The sequence below is a fragment of the Monopterus albus genome, unplaced genomic scaffold, assembly GCF_001952655.1.
Source record: "Monopterus albus unplaced genomic scaffold, M_albus_1.0 scaffold25.1, whole genome shotgun sequence".
Classification (NCBI taxonomy): domain Eukaryota; kingdom Metazoa; phylum Chordata; class Actinopteri; order Synbranchiformes; family Synbranchidae; genus Monopterus; species Monopterus albus.
The window spans coordinates 174,035-194,147 of NW_018127905.1; the positions used below are offsets into that span (position 1 = coordinate 174,035).

The window sequence follows — 20,113 nt, forward strand, 5'->3', positions numbered from 1 at the left end:
CTGGAGACGGACTTGTTCATACTTTTCCACTACTGTGGTTCTCAGATCCTCAGACAGTTCTTTGCTCTTCTTTCTTTTCTCCACGCTCAGTGTGGTCCACACGACACAAAGCTTGAGTCAGCCTTTCTCAATTTTAACTGGTTCTAAGTGGGATTTCTGTATTGTCAGCACCTGTTGGTTTCATTACAAATTAAAGGAGCATCACATGCTTGAAATACAACTCTGTCTGATGATTTTGAAACTGTATTAATTATTTTATCCTGCCCATTTTTGGAGCTCTGTGTGGAACGGAGCAGATTTGGCTTTTTTCTGTTTTTTTTTTTTTTTTTTTGTGTGTGATGTTCCAATAGAAACAACAACAACAAAAAAATAAAATAAACATAAGAATACCAAAATAATTTGTGATTGCAATAATTTTCTGAGCAAAGTGGTATGTTATCTGACAGAAATGCAGCACTGCCAATATTTTTGGCCATGACTGTATGTCTGTATGTGTGGTAAATTCAGCTGTGGTAGCCCTTTACATTTGTTAAGATTGTATCCCTGACCATACCTGATGGAATACAATAACTTCTAAAAGAGTTTCAGATGTTCTGGATTGTCAGCCTCCTTTTCAAATTAGGCACAATTCATTGTGGAGTTTTTTGCTCCCAATATCTTTTGACTTAAATTAACTAGTTTAATAAAGCAACAGCTCAGTATTTTGTGATTTTTTTCACGGTTAGGTAAGAAGATCGCATAGATAGATAGCAAAGCAATCTAAAGTTACTGTACCTGCTGGAACTATTTAATGGTGAACAAGAGCAAAGTGAAGTGACTTTCTGAAGGCCACCAAATCTGGCAACCTCACACTGAAGTCTGCAGCATTGCTGCTGTTGAGTTGGTTTAGAAACAGTATATCTCATCCTATGCTCATCTGTCTGGCAACTTCCACTATAGTAGACGATGCTGCAAAAAAGTACTGGGCAGATGGATAATCTAAATATTGTTCACATATGATTGTTTTTCATGTATGTTTATGTACAAATATGATAGAAAACTTGGCTTTACTTCAGCTTTTTTTTTTTTTTACTTTGGACAATGCCTAACTGCTTCCACCTGCTTCCAGTCTTCAGTACAGTAAAGTACTGGTAATACCACAACAAGTAAAATAGTAGTTGCAAAAAATGAACATATGAAATTACAAATCAAAGTTTTTATTGCTTATAATTTATACTTTTCATGTTTGAAAGAAAGAATTCATTATTTCTCTTCAAAATTACTGAGGCTCACTTAAACACATACATGATTGTTAGCCATCTTTTTATCTCATTCTTAGAAAGAAAACAAATATGTGTATTTCCCAAAATGTTAAACTATTCCCTTGAAAGAAAAACTTTAAACATTAAGTTAAAAAACATCCTAATTATTCAACGACAGCAACAAATGTGATACTTTTAGCTCATCAAAATCCCAAGTGATGTGAACAATTAGCATTGAAATACAACCTGTTCAACTTTGCTTTCACATTGGATGCATTTCAGGTTTTCATCATTTTTTGAAGACAGACAGAAAGAGATGCTGGAGAGCGAGAGGTGGACAGTGGTTTCAGTACGTAGGCTGCTAACACAAAGAAGCTTACCGTTTCCCAGGAGGCCGAGCAAGCACACTACGGAGCCCACCTAGATTCAAAGAACTCTTATGTGCGAATGCTGTTCCTAGACTTCAGTTCAGCATTCAACACAATAATTCCCCAGCAACTTACACAAAAACTTGGACACTTGGGACTCAAAACCTCTCTGCAACTGGGTGCTGGACTTCCTAACAGGGAGGCCACAAAATGTGCGGATCGGCAGTAACATCTCCAAGACCATCACGCTGCGCACAGTGGCTCCGCAGGGGTGTGTGCTCAGCCCATTGCTCTTCACACTGCTGACCTACGACTGTGTGCCAACCTACAGCACCAACCACGTTATCAAGTTTGCAGATGACACAACTGTAGTTGGCCTCATTACCAACAATGATGAGGCCAACTACAGGAGTGAGGTGTGCCAACTGGTCCAGTGGTATAAGAACAACAACCTCTTCCTCAATGTGGGGAAGACTAAAGAGATTGTTGTAGACTTCAGGAGAAAACCTCTAAAGCATCCCCCACGGACCATCGATGGTGCTGTAGTGGAGAGAGTGAGCAGTACCAAGTTCCTGGGGGTGCACATGTCTGAGGACCTCTCCTGGACCAACAACACCACATCACTGGCCAAGAAGGCTCAAACACCATTGAGAGCGTCATCACTGGCTGCATCACTGTGTGGTACGGAGGCTGTACTGCCTCCTGCAGAAGGACCCTGCAATGCATAGTGAAAACAGCCAGCAAGCACCTCTGCCTTCCCTCACAGACATCTTCAACACCCACAGAGCCATCAGCATTGCTGATGACACCTCCCACCCCTCACACTCCCACTTCAGACTCCTGCCTTCAGGGAGAAGGTATCGGAGTCTTCAGGCCCACTCCACCAGACTTACAAGCAGCTTCATCCACCAGGCTGTGAGGATGCTGAACGCTGTCCATTACCTCCCCCTATTCTGCCCCTAGACCGTAACCCACCACAGAACATAAAAAGACTACCTCTGCTGTTTTGCACAAACCCAGTACATCCTCCCTTCTTGCTACATTACATGTAAATCTGCTGCTTGACTGTTTTTTACCATCACATGTGCTGCCGTTGGTCATTTGCACTACTGTCCATGTGAATCTCAATCTCACAACCACCTACAATCTTCTTGTTATTATTTGCACTACTGTCACTGATTGTGCACAAGGTTTGAGTCATAGCCTATAAGGTTGCACCGTTTGGTTTTATCCTAATCACTTTGATTCATTCATTCATTCATTTTCTACCGCTTAGTCCCTGAACGGGGTCACGGGTGGGGCCGGAGCCAATCCCGGCCGGAGGCGGGGTACACCCTGGACAGGTCGCCAATCCATCACAGGGCTAACACATAGACGAACAACCACACATACACGCACGCACGCACTCCTATAGGCAATTTAGAGACACCAATCAACCTAAGCTGCATGTCTTTGGTCAGTGGGAGGAAGCCGGAGCACCTGGAGAGAACCCACGCAAGCACGGGGAGAACATGCAAACTCCACACAGAAAGGTCCCAGGTGGGGCCCGAACCCGGAACCTTTGCACATATAGTGAATTGACAATAAAAATCTATGATCTTGAAAAAGCATTCAGAATTCTTCCCAGTGTTGTGATTTGATCAGGTTCATCTGAAGTTTGCCTGAACACTGAACCCCCAGCTGTAATTGGGGTTTACAAAAGTACACCCACTTTAGGCTGCAAAAGCTAACATGCATCATTGTGAAGGGCACCCACCTCTTAATAAATAAAATGCAAGTGAGATGGGTCTTAAATGTCTCGATGCCACACTGCACTGACTGTGTTTACAGGCCTATAAAGCAATCCTGACTCAAGGGGTGATCTTTATTGCAGCCTTCTGCCATTAGAGAGAACAGACTGTGCAGTCCAATGTGCAATCCAGTAACCCCTACTATTAATATCTCTACTGAGCATGAAGGAACAGGACACACCATTAAAACAGAGCTGGAAAGATTTGACCCAAAACTAGCAGGGTCACTGGGGCTGCCAGGAGCCTTTCAGCAGAAAAAACAGGCATTTCATTTATGAGTAGAAACTGGTGCAAAAGAAAGTCATTGTAGTGCTGTGAAACTGATAAGGCCAGGCTTATCCACATATCAGGGCACTCAAATGAAAGGAAAGTCTTTTATGGTTTACTGTATTTTGACATATACTAAGACTCTGATGCAAGACTTTGCTCATTCTCCTGAAGCAACAGTGACATTGATTTTCATTTTTAAAAAGCCCAGCCTTAAAACATGTGCAAAGGTATTTCAGGTACAATGGATTTTTTCAATCAACCGCCTTCATGTTTTAGATTCTCAGAAAGCAGCCTGACTTCATCATTGCTTAGACTGGGGACATCACTCCTGTTATGTCATATCTCCTCACACCTCCATCTTCTCATCACCCACAAATCAGTCTGCCATCACTAGAAGAAACTTGTCAGTCCCTTTCAAAATGATACATATTACCAAAAATGATTTATATAGGCTTTTTTTGATCGGCTTCTATGCCACTCTCAGAGTGACTCACAGGATGTTGATGACACACATAAACCTGTTTCAGGATGATCACTTTTCCAATAGTTGTGTGCTTCCAAGCATTCAGTGGTTCCAGGCCTCAGTTGTAAACCAAATAAATTAGAGTCCAAGACTGTGTGCACAGACTGACCTAACTGAAATCTCAGAAAACCTACTTCTAATATAAATACCAAACTTTTTAATGCTTTAAAATGTTTTGTGCATGTTAATATTTCTAATAGTAGTAACAATTACTCTTAGCATAACTTGTCTGCTGCCATATTTGATGTCATGTGACAGAACGTCCCCACTTTAACCCAAAACTGTAATCGGTCCTTTATCCACTCTCTGATACTATGCTTTTTTTGAAACCATTATAAATGTGATTAGGTATTTTGCCTTTTATTATTAGACATGACTGCCTTTGCCAATATTCCTATTATTACATCCCTGTAAATGTTGTAAATGGGGCGACTTTGGTTCAGTGGGTAGAGCAGTCGTCTCCCAACCGGAGGGTCAGAGGTTTGAATCTCCTTTTTGCAACGCTGTTACACAATCAGTTTTCAAATTGAGTGTTCTAAGGAACTTCTTTTAATGCTTCAAAGAGAGAAGTTACAAAGAACTAGGTTATGACATCTGGACTTGCATTACAGGAATAACAGTTTTTCAAATGCTACCAAACTAACAACCTTGATTGCTGTGATATGCACACGTGATTTCCACATGCGAGGACCTTAAACAAGAGGACTGAATTCTCTTTGAGGAGTTTAGTCTGTACTGATTTTAGGTTTCATTTTTGGTAATTATGCTCACTGGGAAAGCCATAAAGTTTTGTTGGAGATCCAGGGAGTATGTTTATTTCTCCTGGAAATACAATGTTGTATGTACAGAATACACATTTCTTTTTATGGGTGGTATAAGTTAAACAATTTCGGCACTTCTCTTAAGCAAACTGATTTGCATCCAGGCTGCTAACTATAGGCATATGAAACGTTTTGAGGCATTGATCTCTAATTGGAAACAGATGAACATGAGAGTCCCAAAGCTTCAGTGCTGCACTGAAAGAAGGTTATTTAACATCATTTCTGGGATTGATAGAAAGGAAGATGCCGATGTTGAAATATCAAACAGGAAACTGAGGATATTCAGTGGACAGAGGCGTAAGTGAATTCCTTTTACCAAGTGCTAACATGGCCTGTGTTGATGGAAGCAGCACAGAGGAGACCTGGAGGCCATGGCAAGCTCATGTCTTTTACATTCCTTTATTCAGTGGTTCTTGTCAAAATGATCCAAACAAGTTATCATCAAAGCTGACAGGACGGGCCCATTGAGCCTCACAAGGATGAGGTCAGGGACCACTGAGGAAAACTGCTCCACTGAATGCTTTGTGATGGTGATCAATTTCAATGTCTTGACTCAGCCGTTTTTCTTTTTGTTGAGTGATTAATGTATACGTAGACATGCTTTTTTTCTGTTTGAACAGGAAAAATAGACGCAAAAAGGACTGTCAGAGGACTTCCATAAGCAGCTTCTCAAATGGCAGCAGCACTCCACTCCTGATAACTATGCTCCAGTGATTTTGTGCACTTCAGGAGACTATCCACCGCTGTGAAGTGCCCTTCTTGAGTCTGAATCGCTGTATCCTGGCCAGCTGTCTGCTTAGACTACTTGTAGTGTAGGAGGCACATCCCAATGTAATTTGCCAATTGCTGCAGAGGCTTTAGTGACTAATCTGAACAAAAAATGTAGTCCACATCTTCCCACCCACTGCTGCCAGGTACTGTGATTCTAATACAAATGAGCTGATTTATTCTCATCATACAGTTTGAGTGATTGCAGCATAAGCAAATCTGTCACAGAATGGATCCTTCATTTCACAGTACTGACTAGCTGTCAGCTCTGATCAGTCTGCTCCTACCCTTTACAGTACAGGACAATACAGTGCATTATCTTCCACAATGGTGCCTTCAAGGCCTTATGGCAGTGCAAGTGGCACTTTGATAAAAATGGTGCAAGGTGCAGACAGGACTCAAAATCCAAGTGTACTCAGTAGTTGTGCAGGATGTAAGGGATAGGAAGGTGAATGCTGATGAGTAATCAGTGGACTCTGATACTGCAGTTATTGATATTACTGCACTAATGGAATGGAATTGTTCACTCTAAGTAAAAGAAACACTCATCAAAAGAAAGCCAAGTAAGTTGGTTTCCTTTATAGGCTCACAATGTCTCCCTTTATAGGCTTTACTGACAAATACAACTGGGAGGAGACCAGGAGGGATTGCATCTCTTGGGTTGCCCGAGAAGGAGCTGGAGAATGTGACTGGGAAGAGGGGCATCTAGGCCTCCTTCCTTAGCCTGCTGTCACCATGAACTGTACTTGTATAAGTGTTGGGAAATGGACAGATGGATAGATTGTTTCAGGAAATGTTGTTGTTTTACACATTACTTCTTTGGACACTGAATAATCCACATACTGTATTTGAATATGAACATCAGAAGTTTTCATTTGCTGCTGAAAAAGGTCCACAAAGAGGTTGGCGAACAGTTTCCTCTTTTCGGTAAATAGTCTGTCAGGAGCCTGTCAGCCCTAACGCCTCTGTGTCGAAGCTGCAACTTGTTTGCCCAAAGTTGTGACCAGTGTAGTTTGGTTGACACCTCTACTACTGCGATCCCAGGGCCAACAGAAGGTCACCAGTCATCTTTTTGCTTTCCCTGTCTACACAGATTCACACTTTACTTAGTGTAGTTGCCATTTTCTGGAGCCATTCACAGCACAGGAACATTCACACTGACAGATGAGCATTACATGTCGTTTGTCTGACATTGTGATTGTCACAGTTAGATCACCACAGGGCCACACATGTCTTGAAAGGGTGGTGCAGGCAACATAGTAGGAGTGTAAACATTCCCACAAGAGTATTTAATTAAAATGATTTTTTATTATCAAAGTTGCCTCACAGCTCTTGCGAAGCTTCTCTCTAGAAGACATGAGGAATCATTCTGCAGTCTATTCTGCAGTCAATAAAGCTGGGCTTTGGCACAATCAGGCCATAGCAGATGACCATAAACCTTTTGTCCTAGGTACACCTGAGACTTCCTGAGTGTTATCATCCATAGCCATTGCACTGCTGTAAAAGGAGGGGAAAATAAACAGATAAATGGCAGTGAGGTGTTACCAGATCTGTAAAAAACACAGCTGCAGTCAAGCAGAATGGTCATTTTTAAAGAAAGATGTGTGTCAGGAACAGGTTAACATTGATGACTTGGCCATTTGTGAAGCAGATGGGAGTGCCCCTCCCCCCCTTTAATCACCATACCTCATAAATTCATTGTCTAAGCATCACAGAGCTTTTTTGTGAAACTATGTTTCTCATGTTTACCTTTCTAAAGCATCCGTTGTGACTGCACTTGGTGAAAGTGCAATCCATCAGGTGGTATTTATGACGCCCTGCTTTTAACCACTGTAAAATCTGTTTTACAGTAATGCTAATGGTGGTCCTCTCCCAGTAGTATTTTTTAAACACTAGTCATGGTAATTACCTTTGGTGCAATGAATCAAAAGCCTCCATCTCCTGCTAATTCGCTGCTCTTTCAAAAAGAAAGATGGGAAAGCTTAACTCATTATGATCACTCATGACCCAAGCTTTCATCCACTCTTGACAAAATTTGGCACAGATTCTTTTGGGATGAAGCTAATAACCCAAGTGAGCAGTACCCTGGCAAGAAGGCAAATTTGCTGCTGGCTTCATCACTCATGTCAGCATGGTGCATGGTGTTTTAATGCACTGGAGATTTTCTCCGCGTATCCCTGTAGCAGTGCTCCATGTTGCACTGATGATCAAAAGCTTTGACACATTCTCCACAGGCAGATATGGCTCAATCCTCTATCTTGTCTTAGGATACTGGCCTCTTTCCCGAATGCCACCCAATTGCAAGTCAGGCTCCCTGGGCCATCTGAATGTCAGCCAATCACTGATGAGCCTCATTAGTCTGACCATCATACTGTCCAGCTCTGATTCAGACTGACAGCGTCCGTCTGCCTCAGTGATTGGCTTCCTGCAGAAATCAGACCTTTAACATGTCAAAATACACCAAGCTCCTATATATGGTGTGTCCTTAAGATACTTGCTTTTTACTATGCTACTATCTTCATTTGAACCTTTCAAGAATAGCAGCTTAGTTCTTGACAGCAGATTCCTCTCAACATGTATGCATACTGAAGAGAGACTTGCCTTGAAGGATACATATCTCCATCATAACACATCACTGGTTAAGACGTTGAAGCTCTCTGATGGATTTATCAGAAATTCATTAGAAATCTGTTTCCTTCTATCCATTTGTCATATCCTTGACAGCCCTGATCTGCCTTCCCTGAGACGTCAAACACTGGGAGCAACCTTGACATATTAGGACATTAAATCTGAATCAGCACCTGTCGCTGCCCTAAAGTGGTTCCACATTTCTCTGTTTTCTCAGGCACATCAAGGAAAATACAATTTCACCTGCAGTGTCTGTCTCTGTCTCATCCACTCTCACAGACATCTCTGGCTCCACCATTCTCTCCCTCCCTCTGCCTCTTCTTTCCTATTATACTTCAGTATTCCTGTGGTTTATGTCCTATTAAAATTATTTCAGCTGTATGGCCTTTACCAAATGACTTGGCAAGTTGTATCAGACTTCCTGTATCAGAGTTGAATGTACACCTACAACCATGTCACGATTATAAGGTTTGAGGGTAAGATTCTGGGATATATTTTCCTGAAATGGATGACATTGGCATCCAAATCAAATACCATTTTTGTAAAAAAATAAAGGTAATTGTGTGACTGTGAGTGCCCCGATGCCACATTTTTTTGCTAATATACTGTATAATTTTTCTGGGATCAGCAGTTATATACATTGAGTGTACAATAAATTAAAATTTAGTCACTTTTTCATCCCCTCTCCTGCTCCCTGCACTCCTCCATCCTCCCCTCTCATCTGCTCTCCACTCTGTTTCAAAGTAATTATTCCTCATTAATCTACGACAGCTCCCTACCAGTCTATTAATCCAAAGGTCTGGATGGCAGACAGTACAAAATGAGCTCTCCTATTAACTCAGCATCATTATTCTTGCCATATAAGGTACTGGGGGTGCTGACTTTCCACAACAACTCCCACCAAATCCCAAATTAGCCTTGTTAGCGGCTTAGAGTCTTTCTATTGCCCCCTGACCCCTCCCCCTGCTTTGCAACATCTTCCTGTTTCCTTTTTGTATGTTTTCATATAAGAAACCACAAAATTGTTTGTTTAATAGATACAGACACTGTTTGTACTGTATGTGTGTGTGTGTGTTAATTATTTCAAGCAAGCCAACACATACTGACTGTATAACCACCAATAATCATTTCTATTAAATGACCAATACTGCCCAAAACCTTTGATCGTTAACACCAACAGGATTTAAAGACATAGACTCAATGGTAAGAGACTCTTAGTAGTGGAGGACAACAGTGCAATAGGGCACAAGGTGTGAACAGGCAGCATCCAGATGTTGAAGTCTGGGCAGAGGGCCCATCCCAACCCTGACCCCTCATTACACTTCTGCTAATGAAGGGCTATGAATATATAATAGAGAAAATGCTTTGGAGACCTCTGTGTTAAACAGAGATTACAATTGGTTTATTGCAAGCAATGCCATGTACAGCAACATAGTGGATGTACCAAACAGCAGATGGACAAAATTAGCAACTAGCTGATGAAAATTGTGGGGCATTTTTGCAGCTTAAGAGCCAGGAATTTTCCTGGGCAGTCATTGGAGACCAAACCAGAGCTATTGAATAGTAAATACTGGATTCAGATGTACCTGGTAGCCAGATATCTGTGTTCAAATGAATGCAGCTCAATGGAGCTTTAAAATTTTTAAATTTGTATGAATGGTATTATACAATCACACCCAGAAGACACTGACATTGTGGAATAAAAAAAAGTTTAGTTTGGTAGTTTCTTATAATAATACGGTTACATTTTACAGTTATCATATTTCTTATGTTGGAATTTCACATATGCAGTTGAATTCAGAGTAAGTTCTAAATAGGAAATCGATATGCTGCTTGGAAGCTGGTCACAAGTATTAGAAAACAACTGATTTGTTGTTGATACTAAAACTCAGAGCCACTGTTCAGCCATTTAAAATATTTATAATATAGTACATTTATAAGAGATGCAATACTGATTTGCAAGGTGTATTTTCATTTTGCTGAACTGTGAACTGTCCTATTATCTGCTGATTCATTTTTTGGTGGGTTTGATGTTGGTGATGTGGGGAATCCTGCCCCTAGTGGTCAACGGTTTGACTGTCTCTATTATCATAACCTCCTCTAGTGGCCCGATAGGTGCCACATATATATATATATACTACTTTCACTCAACACGGGCAAGTGTACAATTACACAAAGATGCATTTTTTAATGTGTTAGCCCATATTGATTAAAGACATTTTATTATCAACCATCCACTTGAACTGACTATTAGTAATCTGTAATTCATCCTAACACTTTAAGATCAGATCCCTGCTATGATCCTACTTCTCAGTGGACCTCTATACAGCAGGCCTAGCAGGCCCTTACTCTGTTCACAAGTGGGTTTTTGAGATAAGCACTGAGCTCTGGCTACTAACACAGTCATCAGCACTAGATCTGTTCATGTCCTCCAAGTGATCCTGGGTTAAACACCACACACAGGGTGGTGAGAAAGATGAAAACACTTGCTAGCTCACCGTGGAGAAGTAGCTCACCCCTGCTATGCCACTCCATTTTCTCCAGCTGTATTAGGGCATTCTGGGAGAGCTGATTACTGACTGGCCTGACAGGGCTTCAGGTGTGTATGTGTCTCATTGTATGTGGGTCTCTCAGTGTTTGATTCCCCACTGTGTGAAAGAGTAAATCCACTCATCCTTAACCAGACTGACGTGTTAGCTCATCATTCTCTTTCATCAAGACTGGCTTCCTCATATTGAACCGACAACCCTTGGCTAAATACTGCAGTGTTTTCTTTCCTGTCTGCTTTGGGTTGCTTTTAAAATTAGCCCCAGAAAGCTGTCAAAAGCTCCACACTAGAAACAATAAATGCAAAAACAGTAGGTGTTACATTTGAATTCTTTAACCTCTGTTTATTGCTCACTAAAATTTAGTTTCTTAATCCATCATAATTAGTATTTGCTGCCATAATCTCCCTTGCTTTCATTATTTCTTTGGTGAAAATCCTTCCTGGATTAGTCTTTTTCTCAGTATTTGAGACATTAAGTATCCATGGGCAGTCACTTCACGTCAGTCTTGCTGAGTTGAAACCTGCAATTTTTCAAAACCTCACCTTCTCTCTGCGTGCGACTGAACCGGACTGGAGAAACAGTCCAGCAGCCTATATCTGCAGTATGCTGTCACAGCTGGTGTAGCCTACTGTTCCCTGTGTTCCACTCAGCCATAAAAGTGGCTTTCAACAATAAATGTAAACATCTTTTAAGCAAACACTTTGGGGACACAATTAAACATCAATTTATAGAGAATGTAAAGTTTTCATCATGCCGTGTTGAATTTTGGGTAAATGCACCATTTTGGAAGATCATGCTCATTATACATCATAGAGGTATACACTATAAGTTAATATAAAATATAAATACTCTCCCATACAGCTACATACAGTAGCGGATGCTTCAGCTACGTCCAAACGCTCACTTTAGTGTTCACTTTGAGCACAGACAGAACAGAAACTGATTCATCTGCAGTGTTTGTGTCATCTGCTGACAGCTGCTAGCTAGGGTTAGCTCCTCAACTAAGAGCTGAGATCAGGGCATGGAGTCATTTTTCAGTCTGTTGCTCTTGTCGACGAGATCTCTAGGTCCGCTACAAGTTAGCTACAGTCAGTTAAGGTTATCCACTCTGAATTACCACAGTCAGTAAAATGAGATGTAAATGACTTGAGCAACTTTTTAGCCAAACAAAACATGAATGTACGCAGGTAAATACAGTGTGTATCTCCCAAAATGGCACCCCCTGTCCGAACATTCAACGCAGCTTGACATACCTTCATATTGTCTATTTAAAAAAAAAACACGCATTCTCCCACAATCGCACTTAAACTTTGGGCTACTCTTACTTCCATACTTACTTCCATCTCAAATACATGCCTTAGCTTTGTGTATTGCAGCTTACTCTGTTTTCTGCTGGCCCCAGACTCCATCTCCTCTCTCGCTGCAGGTACTACAGATCAGTCCATTTTGCCCCACACATAGCCTAGCTTAAGTTTGATGTTTTTAGTTATTTTTCCTGGTTTATCTTTTCTCATGCTGCACCCTCCTTGAAGTCCTCTGGCACCCCCACAGGGGAGGTGTGCCTCACACTTTGAAAACCACTGGCCTATATCAATCTGAAGCACAGCACTCCATACCAGCTCCTAGAGCTGCCAGTTTTTGGGATTGGCCACTGCTTTATGGCTAGCCAGAGGCTGACTTAGCATGGCTGTGGCAATGGCAGGTTGTCCAGCCACTTCTGATATTACAGAGTCAGACTGGGGACCACACAGTGGAATTACAGTCAACACAGAGCTGATATATTGCCTTCATCACAATCTGAGAGGATATGCAGGTTGTTATTTCTCTGGTTTTTGCTGATTTAATCTCCTTCTGCAATGCAAAGGTTTTTTTTATGGTGCTGTTGTTGTGTTAATATGGAGGATAAGATCAGTGTGGGGAAATAGAACTGAAAAAAGTTATCAGAGCTAATGAACTATCCACATTTTATATGTATAGGAGGCATTTTTAGAGGTTCTGTTCTCCAGATCATTACAATAATGTTGTTTGCTAGTGATATTGTGCGTTTCAGGCCATTACAAGGGGAAAATCACCACAAAAATGTTTCCTGACTAACTACTACTTTCTTCTTTTTGTCTGCATGCGTTCAGGTCTACAGACTATGGCACCACCTACACCAAACTTAACCTGATGCCAGGGACAACTATAGTGGTGACCAGTTTCTACATCTGCCCAACCAACAAGAAAAAGGTAGGAGGATGTGTTAAAAATCGAAATGATTGTGTTGTCTGTGTACGTCTGAAATGCACTGCAGATTTGGTCCTCCAAAACTGCCTGTTTTAGAGGAAAAAGCAATGTTGTTGAAAGTCTCAGATGGAGGTCTAAATGAATATTTGCAAAGATAGAAAATATCTGGTAAAAGATGTGTAATTTGAGAATGCAATCCAATTAAATTAACTGCTGCATTGTGCCAGGATGCAAACTCCTTTCTGCTGCATGAAAGCCACACATGCTTTGCATCTGTCGACATTCACATCCTTGCTTTGAGCTTTACTACATAAAGGACAATGAACTTTGGCATTCAATAAAAACTGTTCACTCTCGAGTCACCCATAATGAATGAATAACTAAGGACATGGGGCTGAAAAGGAATCTGTGACAGGAACGCATACCAGATATCCCCCTACACACCATGACAGTGAGAACGAATGGGCTGAAAGCTGCACATAGAGTGGACTGATTTTCACTGGAATTGTCTCATAATAAGGCTAAATAAGAACCGTGAGACGTAACACGAAGTATGCTGTAATCACATATCGTTTCAAAATGCAAATAAAATGTCTGTAAATATTTAAAATGATTAGCACATTTGGTGCTGTTACTTGTTACTCATCTTGAATTACACGTTTTCCTATTTTTGGCATTTTTGCACGTTTTTGGGATTCTACATACAACAGCCTTTGGCACCACTCCTACCCCATGTTCTAGTTAATCAGTTTGAAGACAGCCTCTGAACCCCATTGAATTTCAAACAGCAGGCAGCAGTTAAGATGAAGTGAAAGTCCAGAGGTACAGTAGGTGACTTAAGCTGAGATTCGACTGGACTGCCAACTGTGGTGGCTTGTCTAATTGGCAGGCATTATTGCCAGTGTCCAGGGTTCTTCCAATCGATGACGAGATAGAGGGAGATTAGTTGTAGTCACTTTCTGCTCCAGTCCCCACTCCAAATGTCTGCGTGCGATCTCATCTTCTTTTCTCTCTCCCTCTCTTTCTCTCTCACTCACTCACACACACACACACACACACACACACACACACAATAGTTGCAGACTTGACAGCATGGCAGCATTTAATTGCATGGGAATGGAGTCATCTTGATTTCCCTTAGGGACAGAAAGAGAGACAGACCAGAGGTGTGAGTAGGGGGTGATATGTACTAGGGACCAAGCTGCTGCTTAAACACACCTCCAGGTTTGGAGGAGGGGGTAGTGGAAGCTCAGGTTCAGTGCTACTTGCTGAAACAGGTGTGTGTAGGTGTCGGTGTGTGCTATCGCTTTTTTGTTACAAGAAAAGGTGTTGTGCGGAGAGAAATGAATCTCAGCTCTTTGTGTGTAGGTTTATGTGGACCTTGTTTGCAGAGCTGATCATCAAATGCTTTACTTCATTTAACTAAATATCAGTATGCAACCAAGTGTTTACTTCATTCTTTTCAGCAACCAAATTATGAGTGATCATGTTCTTAAGATGCTGCTACATATATATAAACACACATATACACTGGCATTCCTTGATCAATACTGCTAATCACATCAGAAAAGTAGCAGGGGTAGAGGTAGAGTGGGTCGTCTCCTAACCAGAGGGTTGGTGGTTAGAATCCAGGCAAGACACTGAACCCCAAGTCACCTCTGGTGACTGTGCCTTCAGTGTGTGCATGAATGAGTGAATGGAAATTAGTATTAAAGTGCTTTGAGTGTGCTTCCTTGCACAGAAAAGCACTATACAAGTATAAGACCATTTAGGTCTGTGAGGGGATTATAGGCAGTGTGACAGGATCACCCTGGGTCTTGGGTAATCAATAGGACTTGAGGCAATTAGAGATAGAGCTGAGTCTTCAGACAGAGACAATGTCACCCTTTCTTTCTCTCCCTCCACTGCTTTATTGAGAGCTCCATTAAAGATCCACTCAAGACCTTTTGCAGGAGAGAGCTCCCAAGGACCCTTGACACACTTCAACACCAACAGAGTTGTATAAGCTTTGAGACTCGAGACTCAGCACACACTTTCCTCTCAGCAATTTTCTTGAACAGTCCTCTCCAGAGGGCTGTCTACTGAGCAAGTGTTTGCACAAGTCCGTTTTCCTGTTGCTGAGTGAGTAGTGTGTGGTCTAAATGAAGGTTCAAGTATATGCTAAAACTGATTTTAAACCCAAAAGCTTCCTTTCTAATGGCAATTGTCTGTTGGATCTTTGTCAGATGTCAGTTTAGGCTTCTTCTGGCACTTCCTGTGAAATGTATACATACTGTATGTTGTCCAAGCCAGTCTGATATGAGTGTATACTGAATCATCAGTGTCACCAACAGAATCAATAGTTTTTAACTGGTGAGTGGATTGGCGACCTGTCCAGGGTGTACCCCGCCTTCGCCCGATTGCCGGCCGGGATTGGCTCCGCCCCCCGTGACCCCGTTCAGGGATTAAGCGGTAGAAAATGAATGAATGAATGAAAACACCATCAAAAGCCCAGATGGGAGAAGAAGCAATGATTCCAAATGAGATATTGACTGTACCTCAAGATTACTTCTAAAATCACTGGAGGTAGTTAACTTAAACCAAAATACTTCAGGGTTTAGGATTAACATTCACTGTCAAGGTTGTCCTCACGATTATGTAGATTGCCAACTAGCATACATGTTTCCTTCTTTCTTATCTCCCTCTATTATCTCCCCCAGTGTCTCCATGTCCTCTTAACATTTACAAATTAATCAATAGGTCACAGAGAAATTATGATTGTGTGACCTTTAGAGAGATCACAAGATCAAAAATTTTTATTGTCAATTCACTATATGTGCAGGACATACAGAAAATCAAAATACCCTTTCTCTCTCACCTAGTATTGAATGCCATACAATTTAGGACACTAAGTAGAATAAAAGTAGAGTAAAAATAGAATAAAAAAGAATAAGAAAACTAAATCAAAGTGATTAGGATAAAACTAAACGGTACAACCTAATAGGCTATGACTCAAACCCCGTGCACAATCAGTGACAGTAGTGCAAATAATAACAAGAAGATTGCAGGTGGTTGTGAGATTGAGATGCACATGGACAGTAGTGCAAATGACCAACAGCAGCACATGTGATGGTAAAAAACAGTCAGCAACAGATTTACATGTAATGTAACAAGAAAGGGGGATGTACTGGGTTTGTGCAAAACAGCAGAGGTAGTCTTTTTATGTTCTGTGGTGGGTTACGGTCTAGGGGCAGAGTAGGGGGAGGTAATGGACAGCGTTCAGCATCCTCACAGCCTGGTGGATGATGCTGCTTGTAAGTCTGGTGGAGTGGGCCTGAAGACTCCGATACCTTCTCCCTGAAGGCAGGAGTCTGAAGTGGGAGTGTGAGGGGTGGGAGGTGTCATCAGCAATGCTGATGGCTCTGTGGGTGTTGAAGATGTCTGTGAGGGAAGGCAGAGGTGCTTGCTGGCTGTTTTCACTATGCATTGCAGGGTCCTTCTGCAGGAGGCAGTACAGCCTCCGTACCACACAGTGATGCAGCCAGTGATGACGCTCTCAATGGTGCCCCGGTAGAAGGAGCACACGATGGGGGGTGGGGCACTGGCTCTCCTCAGTTTGTGGGGGAAGTAGAGGCATGTTTGAGCTTTCTTGGCCAGGGACGTGGTGTTGTTGGTCCAGGAGAGGTCCTCAGACATGTGCACCCCCAGGAACTTGGTACTGCTCACTCTCTCCATGCTCACATTTTTAGCGACATTTTTGCACCTCCTGAACATGGCAACGCTGGGAACGCCACTCAGCTGTGGCTTATAAAACTGCTGTAACATGACCACCTATGAAATTCTCTTTATCATCAGAGGTATGAAGCCAGTGTCCTCAATTATGTCTTCAGCTACTAGATAGCATAACATCTCCTCAGGGATTAGCGCTGATGATTTCCTGGCTTATGTCAGATCCGAAGATTTGATTTTGATGGATGGGAAAGTGTTTTTTGCTCCATAGTAAATGGTCCAGTGGACTCTTTTAATTTGACAGTACTTGAAGGAGCAATAAAGGTTTGTAAGGGACACCTCAGACTCTCTACTGGCTGAACTGGACATTCCTTCAGCTCTTTAAGCTCTACATAATCAGTTACACTCTGTTCATATCTTTTTTATAATGTGTTTTAATATATAATAAAATGTGAGCTACAAATTTAACACTTTATATGATGTAGCTCCACATCACGATCAACCACAGGAAGATGAATGTTACATCGTCCTACAATTCAATTCAGTTCCATTCACTTTCATTTGTATAGCAACAATTCACAAAAACAATCATCTCAGGGAACTTTTTATAGTATGGTCAATATTTTACAGTATTATAAAGAAAAACCCAACAAATCCCCCTTGAGCAGCACTTGGTGACAGCAGGGCGGAAAAACAACCTCCGACAGACCCTGACTCTTGGTGGGCAGCCTTCTGCCTGTACCGGTTGGAGGGAGGGCAGAAAGAGGAGAGAGAGAAAAGAAAAGAAAAGCAACAAGACACAACAAGCTATAACAACAAACAGTCAAAAACTGGACAGGTCGATGTGACCGGTGACTGCTCATCAGAAACGTAGAGCTCCAGAGCCAGGGCTACCTGTAGAAAGGTACAGGGACAGAGAAATAGGACACACTACGGGAGAGAGAAAACACAAAGTTAGAGACATGTAATGGTGGCATATAAAAATAAAATGGAGAGCGAAGGGGAAGAGAGGAAAGTATTATAAAGTATTATAAAGAAAAACCCAACAAATCCCCCTTGAGCAGCACTTGGTGACAGCAGGGTGGAAAAACAACCTCCGACAGACCCTGGCTCTTGGTGGGCAGCCTTCTGCCTGTACCGGTTGGACGGAGGGCAGAAAGAGGAGAGAGAGAAAAGAAAAGAAAAGCAACTTCCGTGAACAATCAGATTACTACACATATAAAAATAAAATGGAGAGCGAAGGGGAAGAGAGGAAAGGGGCCCAGAGCATCATGGGAGGACCCCCAGCCTAAGCCTATGACTAAGGGATGGTATACCAAACCAAACCTATCCTAGAATGCACTAGACACCACTACATGGGCTAAAATGGACATGCACAGGAGCATTCTCTCCTTTACTAAGACACTAAGACTAGTCTGGAAGGACATGGAAACAGGAAATAACTGAAGTTTCAGTGGGATTCAGTCACCAGCCAGGAGGGGATTGGAAAGTTAAAAAGTAAAATATCACAGTATTCACTTACTAAATGAACACAGCACTGATAAGACCAACAATATATCTGCAGGCAGAGAGATACATGACCCGCAGGTGATAGAATCTGTCTGGAGGAACGCTGAAACATTTCGCTACATAAAGCAGTGAAGTCATAGTAGAGATAAGGACTTAACGCACCTGCTAAAGGCATCTCCCTTCACATTAAGTGGCTCTTTTTTATGCCCTTATGCAAATGCTTTAAATCCTAATTAGCCTTTGAACTTCTGGGAAAATGGCTAAATTACAACATCTGTAAACAGATTTTTAGAATAGAGTGAAGTTATTAGTGAGGCCTGTTATTTAGAAAATTCTCATCTCACAATCCCAGGACTTGTAGTTTTAATGGCTTAATTAAATTCATTAAATGAGTAACCATGCTGTATAGATAGAGTATGTCCAAGACAGGACTTTCCAAAGTCCTCTCACAGCATGGCCTGGATTACGTTCTCAAATCTGTATTTGCATTTACAAATCTGTGTCTGCACGCTTTCAAACGCTGAGTTGCAAACTGAGTAGCGCTTGAAATGTGGTTAGAGCACGCTCAAGCATTATGGTGGGGATCTACTTCCATAGTGTTTTCCATAGTAAAAATCGAGAAATCAAACCTTATAAGAAGAAGTGTTGGTGCCTTCCAAGTACTGTATTTTACACTATAAACACCAATTGAAAAGTAAAGGAAGGACACCATACAAGAACAAAGTCTAAAGTGGGAAATAAAAAAGCAGCGAGATGAGGAGATGAGCAAATACAGACGTGACTAAAAAAAAGGTTTCAAACAGAAGAACAATGGGGAAAAGTAATGACTGAATGATACTGCAGATTTCCTGCCAGCACTTCAGTGATTGGTAGTTCAAAGAGCTTCAAAGGAAAAAGCAAGATATTCAGACGTGGTTGCATTATGAGATTTCTGTAATGAAGAACAATTTTTGTAATTTTAAGTAGGCTATCCTTTTCTTTCATGTGACTGACAGTGAAATAGTGGCCTGCATGTCTTGCTACAATCTCTCAGCTGTCCCCTCTGCTTTCCATAAGAAAGACAAAACCCATAATGGAAACTGGATAATTTTCTCTGAAGTAAATGTGCTTTCTTTGTCCAGTGTTTTCGCCAAGGAGTGGACCTTGAAAGTAATTATGAACAAAATGACAGTTAAAGCAGTTAACAGTAATCAAAGCCACTCTGCTGATGGAAAATGAGCTATAATAGTAAACAGAGATGAATGAGCTGAGAGGAGAATTGATTCCACATTCTAACCCTGTTTGTGAGGTGTTATGGATGAACACAAACCTAGGCCATTTAGCATAAAGATGAAACTCAAAAAGGGCAAAAAAAAAAACCTGAGGAAAAAGTGTGACAAGAAAACTAGGAATAAAACACTGAACTAAGAACAGTACACTCAAGCTGAGGATGTCGATACTGCAAAACTCCAAAGTACATTCATTGTCAGTGTACTTTTATATCCTTTGGCAATGATTTTAAAGCAAGTGTTAGGATGGCTCGAACACGGAAGTGAGCGAGTCACAAAAATTGACGGACCCAGGTGGCTGACTTCGATGCAGGCAGTGCAAGTTTATTTACAGTGTAAAACAAGTGACCAAGAAATGAACAGACGAGTAACACTGGGACCGGGTGTCGAGCTTCGGATGGGAACACAGTCAGTGGTGGAGATGATGAGAAGAGGACCGGGCTG

At 41.6% G+C, this 20,113-nt stretch overlaps 1 protein-coding gene across 1 annotated transcript in view; it reads left to right on the forward strand.

The window, feature by feature from the left end:
- sorcs2 (sortilin-related VPS10 domain containing receptor 2) overlaps positions 1-20,113 on the forward strand; it is a 303,719-nt gene that overhangs the window by 116,580 nt on the left and 167,026 nt on the right. Inside the window, 1 exon segment of the mRNA XM_020594852.1 lies at positions 13,088-13,187. Within this exon segment, the coding sequence (XP_020450508.1) occupies positions 13,088-13,187 (100 nt within the window).